Source organism: Capsicum annuum, chromosome 10 (assembly GCF_002878395.1).
Source record: "Capsicum annuum cultivar UCD-10X-F1 chromosome 10, UCD10Xv1.1, whole genome shotgun sequence".
Classification (NCBI taxonomy): Eukaryota; Viridiplantae; Streptophyta; class Magnoliopsida; order Solanales; family Solanaceae; genus Capsicum; species Capsicum annuum.
The window spans coordinates 101,095,309-101,114,730 of record NC_061120.1 but is presented as its reverse complement, the minus strand read 5'-3'; the positions used below and the strand labels follow the sequence as shown (position 1 = coordinate 101,114,730).

Here is a 19,422-nt window from a genome sequence, read left to right as displayed (position 1 = left end):
AGACCCAAGTTGTGCATGGGGGGAATTTCCAACAAAGTTAGGTATTTACTAAAGAAAGGGAGTAATAAAAAGAACCAAGAGAGCTCACTCTTGAGTGTTTCCATTCTTGACCAAGGTATCACTACTTGTAGGTCAAGAAGAGAATTGTATCGTGAAAACACTTTGGATGAATTCCATTCATGTAATACCCTTCTTTGTGACCTTGTGATGATGAGAGACCCTTTTCTCAAAGGTGGTTTCATGATTGAGGACCCTAGGGCAATTGTGTTATTGCCTATTTGGGGTAACATTTATGTACTTGCATCCATATTTGACACACTTGGGCTTAAATTGAATGAATCCCAACTTGTGGATGCCAAGTTGATCATTTGTTTGAAAGGAAGAATTTGCATATGCTTAAATGTTTTGATCCCATTCTTGTGTGCATTAAGTGCTAAGTCCTTTAAGCCAATTGGCATTCTCATAGGTAATAGCACCTTGGATGATGTCTTTACACTTGATACCTTCTTATACTACCTCTTTGCTTATGATGATATCCATGCTAGGCTTGGATTTATTTTATGTAGGGGTAGGACATGTGTTGATTGGTCCACTTGTAGTGACAATGCTATATGGTTTTTGTGGACCTTTGTAGTTTCCTTGCCTCTTGATGGTTGCAATAACCAAATCCTTTGTGCCCTTTTCAATGTGTTTTCAATATTTCAAAAGAAGGATCATTTTTTATATTTCAAGTGTGTACCACCTTGGCGTGATGATGTTATTTTTTGTACTAACCCTAACCTTCATGTCATAAGGATGTTGTGCTTGTTAGTTCTTTCTTTAGTTTTTGAAGGTACAAATTCGGGGTTGAATCCTTGTGGATGGAAGGTTGCTTGGATATTTACCTTGATTCCAACTCGAGAACCACAAGCATGGAAGTATGAACCACCCACGATTTTGAAAGCATTGAAGAGGCTCCATTCATCAAGTAGTCCAGCCCGAGAGCTACAAAGTCTACAAGCTATGTTTATGAAGATGGAGGCTTGTGAATGTATTGTACAGTCACTTAAAGGAATGTACATTCTAAAGTGTGAAGAAGGACCTTGAATACTTTCCAAGGCATCGTTTAATACACACCAAAAGTGCCTCAACTTAAGGGCATTGTGGTCTTTTGATGCCTCTCTTTTACACTCCAAAGGAGCACCCTTCATTAAGGGTATTTTAGTCTTAGATTGTAATAACTATAAATAGACAATTAAGCTTCTATTTTTCATTAGCTTTTGATGAATAGTGAAGATGTCTTCTCTCTTTGAGAGTGTATCTCCTTTATTGTAGGTCTTAGAAAAGCCACAATTGAAACTAGCGTTATCCTTGAGTGTGGAATCACTAGGGTTGATGATTTGGCTTGGAAAGGTTGGTGCTTTAGGTGGCTTGAGTCCCTTTTGTGTCAACCTAAGAGTGTGGTGTTATCTTTGTGGAATGTAGAGGGTTTTGGTGTTTGATACACACCTTGGTTCCTAAATTTTGTAAAGGTTTATGTCTCACTACTATCTTTTCATTTATGCAAGTTTTTGTGTTTTAGTTTCCAAATCCGTGTGTAGTTTTTGCATCTTGTGTCATCATCTCTACTTCATCTTGTGTCATCATCTCTTTTCTTTAGTGTAGTTTAAGTTTTTAGATTATTTTTGTATCAGTCCTTGATTGAGAAGAAATCTCTTACGCTTTCTTATGAAGAATAGTACCAAAGACTATAAAAGAATAAGACCGAAGATAGACACTACTTACGCAACTTTAAGCAGAAACTTCAAAGTGTCTCAATCTTAGTCTAACAAGGCTTTTTAATTGTAGTTTATAATTGTTATATAAAGAGTAGGATCGAGTCAACTTTGTAACATCAACTGAAGTTGTGTCACAAGATCTGAAGAGCAAAATAAATCTTCACAACTTGTTTTTTATCATTATACTCAAACCAAACTTTCAACGATCTAAAGGAAACTTGAAACCCAAGGGGACTGGACATAGGCACTAGATTAGTATGCCGAACCAGGATAAATCTTTGTGTTGTTTACTTTATGATTTATTATTTAGGTGCTTAACTTTTTAAGTTTAATCTATTTATGAAGTGTTTTTATCTGCAGGCAAGTCGAATGTGAGGAATCCGTAGTCGACTCATAGAAGAAAATTTCAATTCACCCCCTCCCCCCTTGAATTTCAATATTATGTTATGAAGACTGGAAATGATTTAATGGTATTGATGTACCTTTAGCTACTTGGAATGAGTTCAAAGAGGCATTTCTTGATCATTACCTTCTATTTGAGATTCAAAAGGCCCATACGGATCAATTTTTAAATCTTCCCCAAGGGAATATGAGAGTGATGGAGTACAACCTCCAGTTTAATTCTTTGGCTAGGTATGCTTTTAATATAATAGCTACAATGTATGATAAAGTTCATAGATATGTGGATAGATTGGATCCATATCTGGTTAGAGATTATACTATTACTCTTTGAATAAAGACATATGTATAGTAAGTATACAAGCTTTCGCACAAAAAATAAAGGATTAAAGACAAAGAAGAAGAACACAAGAATCGAAAAGAGGGAATTCCAAGAGGGCCAGATCTATAAGGCAGTTTATGGCATCCCAAGAAAAGTTTAGGCCTCGGTTTTCTGATAGACCACCTAGACCTTCAGTTTCTTACTCTACAGCTAGTGCTCCATCGCGGTTCTAAGAGTCCAAGGGCGATCAATATGGGCAAAGAACTGAGAGTCAAAGTTCACGAGTAGTGAGGTATCAAGAGCAAGGGAGTATGAGCAAATCAAGACCCCCTGTATAGCCATGTAAATAATGTGGAAAGCTTCATTTAGGTGCATCTCGTTTTGGGACAAATGCTTGATTTTAGTGTAGTATGTTAAAACATATGATGAGAGAATACCATAAAGAGGCATGAGTGGTATGGCATAACCTACTGGATCAGCTTTTGCATCATAATCATCGGTGCCTTTTTTAGGTAGGGATGTACAACCTATAGGTCGTGGTAGAGGTGTTAAAGAAGCAACTAGTTCTAGTAGAGTTCAAAATCATACATATACTTTAGCGGATAAATAAAATTTAGAGGCTTCTCTAGATGTGGTTACAGGTACATTGTCCATCTTTTCATATAATGTATATGCATTAATTGTTATGGGTTCTACACTATCATATGTCGCTCCATTGGTTGCTGGAAAGTTCAAAAGAACACCAGAATTACTAGTTAAGCCATTTGAAATGTCTACACCAATTAGTGAATCTATTATAGCTTAGAGAGTGTATCGAAATTGTATAATAACTGTTTGTGGTCATGATACAATGGCTGACATTTTTTAGTTAGAAATGATAGATTTTGATGTTATAATGGGTATGGATTGGTTGGCTTCTTGTTATACCATAGTAGATTGCCGAACTAAGAGGGTGGATATTTCCATTTTCCAAGAAACACAGTCCCTAAATGAAGGGGTAATATTGGTGCGCCAAGAGATAAATTTATTTCTTATTTTAAGGGAAAAAATGATTTCCAAATGTTACATATATCATCTAGTTAAAATGAAGGACATAGATGCGGAGCCACCAACTCTTCAAACTATTCTAGTGGTAAATGAATCCTCCGATGTATTTCCTGAAGATCCTCCAGGTTTGCCTCCAGAACAAGAAGTAGAGTTTGGTATTGATGTGATTTTAGGTACTCAACCAATCTCCATTCCTCCGTATAGAATGGCCCCAATAGAATTACGGGTTGAAAGAATAATTAAAATACTTGCTAAAAAAAGATTCATAAGGCCTAGTATGTCCCCCCGGGGTGCACCAGTGTTATTTATGAATAAGAAAGATATCTCATTGAGAATGTGTATTGACTACCGACAACTAAATAAGATAACTATTAAAAATAAATATCCCCTTCTGAGAATTGATGACTTATTTGATTAGTTACAAGGCGCTAAGTATTTTTTAAAGATTGATTTGAGGTCAGGTTACCAACAAGTGAGGTTCAAAGAGAAGGATATACCCAAGACAGCTTTTCGAACACGGTATAGTCATTATGAGTTTCTAGCCATATATTTTGGGCTAACTAATACACCCGCAGCTTTTATGGATTTGATGAATAGGGAGTTCAAGTCATTCTTATATATGTTTGTGATAGTTTTTATAGATGATATTTTGGTTTATTCAAGATCAAAAGAGGACCATGCAAGTCACTTACAATAGGTGTTACAGATTCTTCGTGATCGTAAGTTATATACAAAGTTCTTTAAATGTGAGTTTTGGTTAAAATAGTGGAATTCTTGGGTCATATTGTATCTAATGAAAGAAATAACGGTTGATATTCAAAAGATAGAAGCTGTGAAGAACTAACCAAGACCTATATTTCCTACGGAGGCTCGTGGTTTCCTTGGGTAGGCAGGTTATTATAGAAGGTTTGTTGAAGGATTTTCTTCAATTTTGCACCTTTAACAAAGCTAACACCCAAAGCATCCAAGTTTCAATGGAATGACATATGTGAAAGAAGTTTCCAAGATCTGAAGAATTAGTTGACTTCTACACCCATATTGGTACTTTCAGAAGGCACAGAAGGGTATGCATTGTTTGTGATACTTCAAGAATTGGCTTAGGATGTGTGTTGATGTAGCATGGTAAAGTAATAGCATATGCCTTAAGACAATTGTTGCCATATGAGAAAAATTATCTACCGCATGATCTTAAGCTAGCAGCAGTTATATTTGCTTAAAGATATGGTGCCACTACTTGTACGGGACTCATGTTGACATATATATTGACCATAAGAGTTTGCAATATGTCTTTAATCAGAAGGACCTAAATTTGAGGCAGCAAAGGTGGCTTGAACCATTAAAAGACTATGATGTTGATATCTTGTATCATCCGGGGAAAGCAAACGTGGCAGCTGATGCGTTAAGTCGTAAGGCTATGGTAAACACTTATGGGCAGTCTACGAGAAGACAAAGGATGACTAAATATCTAAAAAGAGAATGTTAAGATACTTTAATTAATAAAAAAAAAGATACTTTAATTACTTGTTCATGATAAATTCGTTTGGAAAATAAAATTTTTTGGTAAAATTAATAAATATTTCTACAAAATAGAAAGACAATAACCCCTTGGATCAATTTTGAATTTGATTGTATAAATAGTTTTTATGGTGTCACGATCAATTTTCATGACTCATTACTTTTGTAGCATTTAATAAGTTCAAATAATTGTTCAAATTTATCAGAGTGGATAAAAATTTGTAGAGTAATTAAAATTTAAATTACAGATAAAATTGACAAAAAAATTAATGTGAGGACTACCAAAATGTTAAATTCTCTCTTGTACATAGTAATGATCGTGGCACTAAAAGAAAGTTAAAGATTTTTTATTTTGGAAATTGGTGGATGTTTCTAGAAATATTTTGGACAAAAGAGGATATTTTTGTAGTGAGTTTAATGAAGGTTGAAAAGATGATTTTACTCTTGGTCGTCCTTGAACTCATCTTTCTATAATATCTATGTTTAAGGTAGGAATTTGTTCAAATGAAAAATTAAGAATATTTATACTCTTGGAATAGTAGGAATCAATTTGGGGAAAAATGATTATCTTAATATTTTAAGAGACAAATAAGAAAGTTAACTAATAGAGAAGATCACAGAACATAATAACCTAGGTAAAAATATAATATGTTATAATGTATGCGTTAAGATTTATAGCGGTATACAAATAGCATATTTGTAAGTTATTTTTATTTTATATCAATAAACTTGAAAAAAAGAGTAAAGAAAGAGATAATTTCAAGTTAAAGAACTTTTGTCCTTGATAATGAGTATAATTACAAATTTGTCCTTGGTTGTCCTCAACTCTCCTTTCTATATAGTAGATAGAAATAGAAATTTAAGGAAATTCAAAAATAACAACCAAACTCCTCAAAATTCTACATATTGTTATTTGAGAAATTTTTTGGAACTATTTATATTATTTAAAATTTATGTAAAAAAATACTATACATTGCAATAATTAATTTAAAAATATTTAAAAGGCATGATGAAAACATAGACTACTTCTCAAAATTATTGCGGCATTGCATAAATTGAGATAATTATTTGAAAATAATATAAAAAGTACCATTAATACTTACTCTATACAATAAGAGTGAATGACAGAGGGAGTGAGCAACTTCTAGTTGTCCTGCTTACCGACTGCTTAGCTGTTTGCTCCATAATTCTATTATATTACTCCTAATTAATTATTATATGTCATCTATGTATTAGAAAGTTAATAATATTTGATAAAAAAAAGTAAAATAGACATTTGATGGCATGCCTGCTCTAACTGCTTCAACCATAATTTTACTATATTACCTCTAATTAATTATTATAAGTCATCTAAATATTAAAAAATTATTACTAAAAAATTATTATAAAGTCATCTATGTATTAAAAAATTAATAATATTTAATGTCAAATTAACTTGATGTCTTATATGAGGTCCACTTATTTTTTTCCTACAAGTATTTTTTATAGTAATAATTTTGTTATAGCACTTTTCTTAGTTATTATAAGTCATTTAAGACAAGTCTACTTCATTGCTCCACTCGTGATTTTACTATATCACCCCCTAATTAATTATTATGACCATCTAAGCATTGTGCTACTTATATTGGAATAGAAGAAAAGTACTATAAATCACACTAATAAAAAAATTAAATTATTTAAAAAATATAATTAACTATCAATTCTACAAAATTTTAGATAGAAAAAGTAACATATATTATTTGAATATTAAAAAAAGTATTATAAATTACAATAGTTAACAGCTTAAAATATTTTTAAAAAAATTAATCTACCATATATTTCAAAAAAAAAAATGTAAAAAATACTATACTTCACAATAATTAACAACTTAAAATATTTAAAGGTTAATATGCCTACTTTGGCACAACCTCATTAGTCCTTTCCCTTGTCTTCATTTTTTTCATCCATTTTAATTTGTTTGTCTTATTTTTTTTTAATTTGTTATATATGTCAAAAAAATACAAAAACAAAATTCTGTAAATCACAATAATTAATAACTTAAAAAATTTTAAATATATAAAATATTTGTCTGACTCTCAAAATTATATCATTTCCATTTAAATTGAAATAGAAAAAAAGGTACTATAAATCACAGGAATTAAAAACTTAAATTATTTTTAAAATATAATTGACTATCAATGCGACAATGCCATATAATTTTTGACAAGGAGAGTAACATATATTATTTAAAAACTACATAAAAAGTACTATAAATTACAATATTTAACAGTTTAAAATATGTTAAAAATAATCTATTATATATCCCAAAAGAATAAGTAAAAAGAATTATAGATCACAATAATTAACAATTTAAAAAATTTAAAAGATATAAAATATTTAGTTGACTCTCAATATTATATCAGTGCCACTTAAATTAAAATAGTTAAAAAGATAATTGAATATCAATGTCACAATAGTTTGGACAAGGAGAGTAACATGTATTATTTGAAAATCTAATAAAAAAGTATTATAAATTACAATAGTTAACAACTTAAAGTATCTAAAAAGAATTAATTTGTATTATTTCAGAAAAATACTTTTAAAAAATACTATAAATCACAACAATTAATAATTTAAAAAATTATAAAGATATAAAACATTTGGTTGACTCTATAAATTATATCAATGTCACCTAAATTGAAATATAAAAATGTATTATAAATTTCAATAATTAAAAACTTAAATTATTTTACAAATATAATTGGCTAGCGATGCCACAAAAGTTTGAACAATGAGAGTAACATGTAGTATTTAAAAATTAAATAAAAAGTATTCTAAATTACGACATTTGACAACTTATAATATCTAAAGCATATTAAACATGTGATTGATTATCTAAATGTTATTTATATCACATAAATTGAGACTAAAAAAGAATATATCTAGCAGGGGCTCTTGACAATTGACATCTAGTATAACAATAGAAGTTAAAAAATCAATTAAAATGAAAAAAATAAAATAAAATTAAAAAATTTAAAAGTAACCTATTAATTACGAATGATTTACACCTCAATAATTAAAAAACGTAATTATCATTGTCAATTATATCCATTTACTAGTTAATCAAATAATTATTTGACCAATCAAAATAGGTGAAAACTAAACTACACTCGATCAAGGCCCCCTTTGGCCATGAAAACAATAATTTTCTAGAGTTGAAGTTGGAATTGATGTTGTATCTAGTTATGAATATAAATTAGAATTGCTTGTAAAATTCAGTAAGAGAAATAGGAATGAAAATACTAAAAATAAATTTTACTTATTTTTCCAAAAATAATTTTTAGTAGAGTAAAATAATTTTTACCGCCAAACATTACTACTTTTACTTTTTTTTTTTTACTAAAATAAAATAATATTTCAAAAGAAAAGTGAATATAGCCTAGCTTTGTGAGATTTGTCTAATAAGCCTCTTCAAGTTTCCAATTAGCAAAATGATCTACTTCTATTTTCTCATTTTAAAATAAAATAAAATAAAATAATAAAAGAATAACTCTAAGGTAGAATTGAACTACAATAACATATTAAAAATTATGGGAGATATTTACAAATATACTTAAAACATAAAACCCTAACTCATTTTTTTCAATTTCAAATTACTTTTTTGCCTCTCCCAAACTTTTTCTCCTTCATTCTTCCTAAAAACTCATTGTTTTTTCAAATTTTTCAATTTCAAATTACTTTTTTCCCTCTCTGTAATTTTTTCTCCTCCACTCTTACTAAAAACTCACTATTTCTTCAACTTTCTCCCTTTTGAAGCTAATATTTTATTTTTAAATATTTCATCTCTTCCTAAATTTGTAAGTTTTCTACCCTCCTTTAATTTTAGTCTTTTTTTTAAAAAAGAAAAAAGTTTGTGTATATATATAATTGATCGAATCAATAATCAATTTGTCCATATATCGGTCGGATCGATAAGTAATCTGTCCATATATCGTTTGGATTAATAATTCACCTGTCAGATCGATAATCGATCTGTCCATATATCGGTCGGTTCAATAATCAATTTGTCGGACTGATAATCGATCTGTCCATCTATAGGTTGGATCGATAATCGATTTATCGAATTGATAATCAATCTGTCCATATGTAAGTCGGATTGATAATCGATCTTTCCATATATCGATCAGATCGAGAATAGTTCTGTCCATTGAAAATCAGATTTTAGATTAATTTATAAAATGTACAAAAGATTTGGTGGGATAAGTTTGGTTTAAATTCGGTAAGTTGGTGATTTATGGACTAATTTATAACTTTAAAATTTATAAATAATTTCTAAATCACAAATAAATTTAAATTTCTAATAGTACAAAATAATTTCTAAATCACAAATAAATTTAAATTTCTAATAGTGGGTCATTTTTCTAAAAAATAACTTCTAATCTATTTAATTAATAAAAAGGGTAACTTACATAAATCCCTGAATTTTTAAGTGATATTACATAAAATCCTGACTATTTTGTTAATTATATTTTATCCCCTTTTTTTGAAATGGTGATACATATAAATAAGTGATACATTTGAAATTAACAAGATGTTTATTTAAGGAAATAATAGATTCTCTTTTATTCATTGTATTTTTTTATTTAATGAAAGATATCTATTTTTTTAGATTTAATTTAGGTGTTTTAATTATGTTTCTTTTTTTTCGTCTTTAATTATGAAAGATTTTTTTTTTTTGATCTTTTTTCTCTTTTTTCGTCTTTAATTTTAGTATGCTTTTTTTAGATTTAATTTTAGTTATGTTTCAATTCTGCTTTTAGTCCTTTTGTTAAAATATTATTACTTTTGTTTTCTACACTGATTATACCATTACCTTTTACTAATAGCATATGAATCACCCAATAACTAAAATAAATAATTCTATCTACCATATAAATCATCATAATATCATATATATCACCCATTAATATTATATGAATCACCCAATAATTAAAATAAATAATTATATCTACCATATGAATCACCATAATACCATATATATGAATCACCCAATAATTAAAATAAATAATTGTATCTACCATATGAATCATCATAATATCATATATATCACCCATTAATATCATATGGATCACCCAATAATTGTATCTACCATATGAATTACCATAATACAATATTTATCACCCATTAATATCATATGTATCACCCGTTAAAATCATACAAAATGTATCTATCGTATAAATCACCATAATACCCATATAATGATATCATATTTATCATTCATATGAATCACCATTAAAAGAATAAATATGTATGAATAACTAAATAAATTTATATATGTATCAATAGATTTTTTTTTAAAAAAATGAGAGAGATTTAAGGAAAGGAAAAAAAAAGTTGCATGCATTAATGGAGGAGAAAAAAATCAGAAGGAAGAAGATTTAAACATTGATGGAAGAGAAAAAATCAGGAAGGATGATGATAAGATGATTTAAGCATTAATGGAAGAGAAAAAAATCAGGAAGGAAGATGATTTAATTGTTGATAATTAGAGAAATATTTTAGGGATGAAAATCTTGAATGAGTTAATGATGGAGTAAAAATAAGATGTGAAATTTTCTTGATATGTATAAGAGTAAAGTTAAAAAATGAAATTTTATGTGACTTTCAAAAAAATATAAAATATTAGGTAATATAATCTATAATTTATCCTAATAAAAAAGTTTTGAAAAAGCCATTTAACAAAGAGTAACAAATGGGCCATTTTGTGGCACTTCAAGTGAGGTTCTGAAAGCGAAACGGGTGGCTATCTTCACTCCACGACATAGCTGTACAGATTTTAGAATTCGACAGTCACTTTAAATGGACAGAAACCGCCTCTTACAGAATGCTGAGCTCTGGTGCTAAGGACTGCTTAATATAGTGCCTTTAGTTCTCCAAAGTCGTGGGCCTAAGTACTCCATCAGAGTTGTAATGTAAAGTTACACCCACCGCTGAGCAATCAGATTCATTTTAACGTAGGTACAAGTACTGGAGCGAGTGGAATTGGTTACTCACGTATCACTGTATTAGGAATTTTGAAAGGGTTAAATCATTAATCGTGTTATTACACTGTGGTCGGTATTCAAGAAAACGCAGAATGATGACGTAGTGGTACACCCATGAAAGGTATATCTTTCTCAGAAACAATATCAGCCTTTGCATTCACATACATTGGCTGTGCTACATGTAACGGCTACATCAAAGCCAGTTATGCTTCCAGAATTGTCGCTAAGAAGAGCAAAAGTTCTGAGTCACCGTCTTCCAAGGTAGTCTCTCCTTGCTTAGATTTCCTCCTTTTTTTACTCTTTAAATATGAATGTGAATTCTTCTCTATGTCTATGATCATATATTGGTGCTTACTATATATTCTTACTCATCGAGGACTAGTAAATTTTTATTCGGACAATTTTACATTTGTGATTGAGGGACTAATGGTTTGTTTATGCTGATAGTTTAAATAGAAAAAGGAAAGTGATCAATTATTGCTCTTGCAAGAAGTTCTGTGAAAAATCACTCGGATTTGTTATACACATTCGGTGATCAGTGTCTTCCAATTCAAAATGTGCACTCGGGTAAACAGAGAAGTTGAGACAGACCGAGAATTTGAGCCTTAGGGGTTCGTGTTTGCAATTTGGCCAAACTCTTCTTATTTATTGTGTTCGAAAATCTATTATTTGTACTTATTAGTGAATCTTTTAACACATATTACGTGGTTTGAGCTAAAACTATTGGGTTTGGATGAACCCATAACTTCTAAAAATACATCTATCCCTGCAGAGAAATAGATTGTGATTCTGCATAGGGTTTGTTCTAGAATGATAAGTAGCCAAATTTCATTTTTCTTTTGGATGATAATACTGAAAGGAGAGATAAAAGTTTATGGGACTTCAAGAAATGATAAACAAGTATTTGAGGAGAAAAAAAAGAAGTGGGGGTCTTGTAACCTATCTTAAGTAGTTGAGATGTTTATGCTTCTAACCTGCTGCAAATGTGGTTGTTTGGTGGGAGAAAAGTTATCCTCGTTCAAATAGTCTCAGATATATATAAGGGTCATTTACCTCCCCTCTGACTTATCTTATTCCCCGATTGCCCTGCTAAATTTGAATATAAACCAACCTCTACTCTAATTCAAAATTTCAATTCAGAAAAGGAAGGCCCAAGCAAAGAACAAAGACAAAAGTACCACTTTTGAGTGGAATAGTATACACTTATCATAAGCACAACCTTTGCAGCCTTTATCTATTGATACACATCATGCTAAACAACTTGCATCACCAGAGAAAGCAAAGGTAGACACTTCTAATGCCACAACAACTTCACACCTTCCATCAATAGAGAGTTTCACTCCGATGCCAATGATGAAGCAGATCATGGTACAACATAGTTAACAACAATTCCCTTGGCAATCTCGAGCGACTTGAAATTGGCCTAGGACTGCTTCGACAGTGCCTGCATGTTCAGATTCAAACTCCTGTGACACTCTCTCCCTTCCCTGGCATGATGGTGATCAGTTGAGCATGCAAGACATTCAACAATCAAATATTATAGAAACATTCAAATGGACAAAAATGGAAATCTTGTAAAGCTTTTGGGATCAATTCAGTGTGTTTCTAACATGAACTCTTTGACATGATTTTGCGAATGGAGCAGGAACGCCAAGAGCAGCTGCAAAAAAGAGGCTCTCCTATTTCCGGAAGCAAGAAGGGGAAAAAAAGAAGGGAAACTGAGGCACAAAAGCTCTTATTGTGGCATCAATTACGAAGGGGGAAATAAGGTAGAATGGGGCAGGCAGTGCAAAACCCTTTCCAAATGAAAATTAAAAATCCTAAATTGGAATATTCTGGGTCATAATGACAGGAGTAAAAGGTTTACACTTTCTGATTTTGATTTGAAAATGGAGGGCTTAAATTGTATTTCTTCAGGAGACCAATATGGAGAACATACCTTCATGCTTGATACACCAAATACGAATAAACAGGTGGCTGAATGGGTAGAACTGAAGGGTTGTGGCACTTGAGACGACATTGTCATTCTATGGGACGAAAGAGATTCGAGATTTAAAGGCTCTCATCAACGCATATATTCAATCACATGTATACTCGGAAGTCTGTTGGAGGACTTTAGATGGGTTTTTACGGGAGTTTATGGTCCACATACCAACACCAAGAGGGCTGATTTATAGAAAGAACTAGGAGCTATAAGGGGTATATGGAGTGTAGATTGAGTGATTGGAGGGGATTTCAATGTCTTAAAGGCAATTATTGAAAGACTGAATTGCATAGAAGATCTATAGGAATGAGGAACTTCTCTGATACTGTTTCAGACCTGCATTTGATTGATTTACCAATGTATGGGGCACAATATACATGGTCTAGAGGGGAGGGATCACTTCAGGCTTCGAGGATTGATAGATTCTTGATTCATCAGAGTGGAATGAGACTTTCAGAGCAATCAAACAAATTGCCCTTCCTAGACCTATTTCTGATCATAAACCATTATTACTAGAGTGTGGAGATTGGGATACTACTCATTCCTATTTTATGTTTGAAAACATGTGGCTTCAACAAAGAGGGATTTATTAATATGTTGAAAGAGTGATGGCAGGGCTACTCAATTGGAGGTACCCCAGATTTTATCTTTAGTCAAAAGTTGAAAAACTTGACGGACGATTCCAAGAGGAACAAAGAAGTTTTCTGCAAGCTTGATATGAGAAGAAACAAAGCATTATAGTGGCTGACAGTCTTAGAGTGCATTTGTTTTTTTTTAAGATTAAGAAGTCTGAATTTGAATGGATATCTAAATGATTAAGATGTATCTAGATCTGAATACTGAATGATTAAGACTGTTTTTTTTAACATCTGAATGTACGTAATTTATTTATTTGTAATAAATATGCAATTCAAATTTATAAAATAATAAAATATTATATTATATGAAAAAAATATTACATAAAGTATTAATTTAAACAACAAAATTATTATTTGAGTGATAATTAAAATATTTAAAGATAAATATATTATGTTAAATATGATTATTGAATTATTTAAATTATTAAAAAAGGATATATCGATTAAAAATCATTATGGTATGATGCAATTATAAAAAATTAAATTCAACATAAAGTAATCTGTCAATTAAATTGATCTAACAAACTAAAATAATTAACCAGATATAATTTTGACTTAGATGCATAAATATTAAAGTATTTGAATAACTAATTAATACTAGAACAGACTCATGTTTATTTGTTAACCAGGAGATCTGAGTGAAAATATAATTAGTAAGTTCAATGTTACGTTATGAACAGGCACACATAAGATTCTATTATCCAAAGAACTACAAATTTTATAATCAAAACAAAAAATTGCTAGTAGAAATTTTGAGTTTAGCAAATAATGAATATACAAATTGATAACTATAATATTTATAAAATTTTTTGGTGAATCATACCTAAAAGAGAAGGAAAGCAAGTGAAGAGGAAAAGAGAGAGGAAATAATGGAGTGAGAGAGTTAGTGATTATGTTTTACAAAGAGTCTGAATCAGACTTCTTTTCATATTTGATCCATTTAGATGTTTTCAGATACATTAAGAGGCTCTTTTAAAAAAAATACACTTAATGGACTGAAGTCTGAACCATTCAAATTCAGACCTCCATAAGTGCAAACAAATAGTGCCTTAGAGCAGATCACCGAGGCAGATCACCAACACTGGATGAAAAACAGGGATTTTGAACTTAACAGTTGAACTAGAATAAATTGCCAAAGCTGAAGAGGTGTCTTGGAAACAAAATCCAGATGCCAATAGTTGAAGGTGAAAGTGCAAGAGGGGTGGTGGTGGTGGTTATAGACCATGTATATATTTTCTTCTTCCTTCATATGCCTTCAAGTAGTGTGTTGTATATGTTCGTTTTAAGGTCTTCTTAAGGCAACCCAAGGGAATGGATCCTTGGAAAGGATTTGATTGATCCTATTTTCAAAAATAAGGTTGAGTCATGGATGACTTCTTGAACTAGCCGTTGTGATCTCCTCTGGTTGGTGTTTGTCGATATATTTTCTTATATTTTTTTTGATGTTGACTGAATCATTGAGTAATCTTCTTGTTCATTGTTCCTTGTGGTTCTTGATACTTCTCCCTTAATTAGAGGATCTTGGTACTTGGTGCAATACTGTGTTGCTTCTCTTCTTTCCTTGTGATTCTTGGTACTTCTTCCCAAAATAGATCTTGGTACTTGGAGCAATCAATTTTTTGACCACGATTTGCTCCCTGATACGTGTTGCCATAAATCACACCCATGATCTAAGGCTCTTTGCCGATTTGTTTCATTGGGTCTTGTATTCTTTATTTTCCTACAAAGATGAGTTGTCAATCTTTAAAATTAGAACACTAACAGAAAGGTTGGAAAGAAACACTAAAATACTTCCAATCAATAGCCGACTCTCACAGGAGATTCAAAAACATTCATAAATTCAAGGTAGGTGAGGATTTTATAAAAGACAAGGTAGTGATCAAAGATGAGATTATATTCATTCTACCATGATACGAGCCAAATAACCATTATAGCTTTTGAAGACATCATTCTAGGCCAACACACGAAGGATCCGGTTGTGGTCACATTGAGGGGAAGAGAGCATGCATGGAGAGGCCATTTTGAGCATTCCATGAGGCAAAGTCGTGTGTAGAAGGTGGCTTGGGGGCTGCTTGAAGAACCATGACCTTGGAGCATTGAAGAGCATCTTTATTAAGGGTGTTTTAGCGATTTCTCAGGCCCAATTTACACTCCATAGGCGCCCACCCTTCATTAAGGGTGTTTTGGTCTTTTGTCCTTCAATTGTAATAAGACTATATGTAGTCCCTTAATAGGTCTTTCATCCTTGGTTGTTTATTGATGTAAGACATGAAATACTTGTAACACCTAATTCTCTCTAGGTTTTGAGAGTGTAACACCTTAGTTGTAGGGCTTGGAAAAGTCAAAACCGAAGTGAGGGCTAATTCAAGTGTGGATTCACTTGAGTTGCAACTTGGCTTGAAATGTTGGTGCTTGAGGAGGTAACGTACCTCTTGTGTTTCCGTAAGAGAGTGGTGATTGTGTGTGTAGGTGTTAACGGTTCCTTAGATTTGATATATGTTAGGGTTCTTAGGGTTTATACATCCATTTGTCATTTTATCTATCCTTTAATTTATTGCAAATCGTTTGTGTTTTGTCCTTCTCTTCTTGTTGCCGTTTTGTCTTGTTCTTTGTGGACTATTTTGTGACATTAGTGTACTGTTCTGTGTCCTTTGTGGACTGTCTTGTATCATACCAGAACCTATACAAATCGAATGAAACCTGGAGACCTACGACTAATTTTGAGGAGGTAGCAAGTCTTTCTGAGGAGGATAAATTGATGCTGTTAAGAGCCTTTGGAGAAGAAGTCAAAGCTATGATACACTCTTGTGCTGCAGATAAGGGTTCGGGTCTTGATGGATTCACCACGACTTTTTTCCAGAAATCATGGGATTTCATCAAGCGAGAGATTATCGGGACTCTTAACCATTTCCATCAGGAATACCATTTGGTGCAATCTTGAAATGTCACCTTCATTGCTCTAATTCCTAAAAAAGAAAGGGGCAATTAAACTTAAGGATTTTAGGCCAATCAGTTTTATAAGTAGTGTATATAAGATTATGGCTAAATTGCTAGCTGAAAGATTGAAGAAGGTGATCGGCAAGCTAGTCTCCAGTTTCCAGAATGTCTTAATTAAGCATAGACATATAACTGATGCAACACTCATAGCTAATGAAGCTTTGGATTGGAGAATGAAAACTGGACTCCCAGGAATTATGTGTAAGCATGTGTAAGCATGATATAGAGAAAGCTTTGACCAAGTGAATTGGTCCTACCTAATCTCTTCTTTGAGAAGGATGAGTTTTGGTGAGAAATGGGTTAGGTGGACGAATTCAGCATTACAACTGTCAAATACTCGGTGTTGGTAAACAGAGAACCTGTTGGTTTCTTTTCTCCGTAGAGAGGGATCAGGCAAGGTGATCCACTTTCCCCTTTCTTATTTATCCTAGCCATGAAGGGTCTAAGAAAAATGCTAGAGCAAGCCAGAGAACAACAATGGATTCAGGCCTTCAAAGTAGGGCCAGGCATGGGACCGGTCACTATTTGACACTTGTTATATGCCAATAACACTCTAATATTCTGTGAGGCGAAAGAGTCACAAGCTAGATATTTAAATCTAACACTCTATCCATTTGAAGCTTTATTGGGGTTATATGTCAATTTCCTGAAAAACATTATATAGCTTGTCAATGATGTGTCAAACATAGAGGAACTTTAAGGCATCTTGGCTTGTAGCATTGGGACATTTCCTGCTACTTAGGTCTTTGGGGGATGAAACTCAAGATTGGAAGTATGGAATGGAATTATAGAGAAGTTTGAAAAGAGATTAGCTTCTGGGCAATTACAATAATTATCCATGGGCAGAAAGGCTAACTTTTATCAACAGAGTTCTTGACAGTCTAACAACATAAAATATGTCTCTGCTTCTCATCCCTAATAAGGTTCTAAATCAATTAGATAAAATCAGGTGGAATTTCCCTTGGGAAGGAAACAATAGCACTCACAAATTCCACTTGATAAAATTGGAGAGAGTCACACAACCAAAATGCAAGGGTAGTCTGGGAGTTGAGAGATTTAGTCTTTCATTGGAAGTGTCTTCAGAAATGGCATCTGGAGTACAAAAAGCTTTCAAGCATGGAGAGAAAGTTATTTGGAGTACAAAAAGCTCTAATGCTCCATATAAAATTGGTCCTCGGAAATTCATTACCAAGTTGGTAGCTGAATTTTTCCAAAACATCGACTTTAGGCCTGACAATGGTGCACATACTAGATTTTGGAAGGACAAATGGCTCAATGAAACTATACTTACGGTGAAGTTTCCTTCTATGTAATAGATTGTTGTGGATAAAAACTCCACCACAACACAAAGAGAAAATGGAAACAACTGGGATATTCTACTTAGAAGGGCAGTTAATGATTGGGATATGCACAAATGTAATCTACTTGACGCTCTTTTGTGAATGAAACGTCTTACTATATAAAAAAGAAATGGTTGCAATTGTTCTAGAAAGTAGAGTAAATAAACAAAACGTAAATTCACGTTCTTTACTTTATCAGATGTCTCATTTTCAAAAATCAAAATTTGGTACCTGGTAATATCATACTTTAGAAATTCTAAATTTAATTTGTGAGAAATATAAGAGAAATATTATTGGATTGTTGCAACTTCATTATTACGCTGAGTCGCTATTTATAGACACTAAATTCCAACCCCTTTTCAAGTAGGACATAACATTACAATCCTTTTTCAAGTAGGATTTTGTATACTATTTTTGTTCCTAATCATAATTTAGCACTCCCCTTCTAGCTGGTGCATACAAGTCATATGTACCAAGTTTGTTACAAGTGTAATCAAAAGGAGTAGCAGTGAGGGACTTGATGAAGATATCTGCAAGTTGATCACTCGACTTCAGAAATTTTATAACAATATCTCCCGAGAGTATCTTTTCTTTGAAAAAGTGACAATCAATCTCAATGTGCTTAGTCCTCTCAAGATGAACTTGGACAATCAGTGATGGGACTCTTTGCCCATCTCATGATAAAGTGATGTTTGATTTTTTTGATCTCCTTATTCAAACTTAATCATAGGACGAAATCGAAATCAGTGATGCATATTTGTAGAAATTGTATTGAACCGCCAGAAAAATTAAAAGGGGTTTGAAATATCTCCCTGTGAAATTGACAAAGGTCGATAGATTAGGGTTCCGGCGATCTAAATCCAAAAAAAACTAATGAAAAGGCTCGCAAGGACTGGTCGAACCTATCAGAAAAAGAATTGGTCGAAAAAATGGTTGGAACAAGCCTAGAATTTCTAGAACAGTGTTGAAATAGTCAGATTATTAGATTTGACCACTAAAAAGTAGTCAAAATTTGAAAAAATTATATGGGTAGGGTCAGAATGATTATGACCTTATTGAAAAAGAGAAATTGCTCGACATCCAAGGTGGTGGACTAGTGATCAATGAAGTGGGTCGAAAATCTGAGATCTCAGGTTTAAATCCCAGTAGAGGCAAAAACATTAGGTGATTGGGACTTGGTGGGCAGAGTTACTTGGTATCGAATTTTGGTGAGAGGTGGCAGGTATCCCGTGGATTTAGTCAAGGTTCTCGAAAGCTGGCTCGAACACTATGATTTTCAAAAAAGGAGAAAGTGCTAGAAAAGTGCTAGAAAGTGTCTCATGCGCCGTGACGTGGTCAGATCTCATCAGAGGTGATGATCTCCTAGGCGGCTCGTGGAAGGTCGATTATAGCGACATGAG

At 32.2% G+C, this 19,422-nt stretch overlaps 1 protein-coding gene across 8 annotated transcripts in view; it reads left to right on the top strand.

The window, feature by feature from the left end:
- The first annotated feature begins 10,746 nt into the window (after positions 1-10,746).
- LOC107878985 overlaps positions 10,747-19,422 on the top strand; it is a 60,177-nt gene continuing 51,501 nt past the window's right edge. For 2 of the 8 annotated variants that reach the window (XM_016726124.2, XM_016726165.2), the window contains exon 1: positions 10,818-11,324. In XM_016726124.2, coding sequence (XP_016581610.2) covers positions 11,178-11,324 — 147 coding nt within the window. In that variant the 5' untranslated portion in view covers positions 10,818-11,177. Of the gene's footprint in view, positions 11,325-19,422 lie in introns of all 8 variants that reach the window. The other 6 variants (XM_016726137.2, XM_016726168.2, XM_016726147.2 and 3 more) reach the window with 6 other exon arrangements.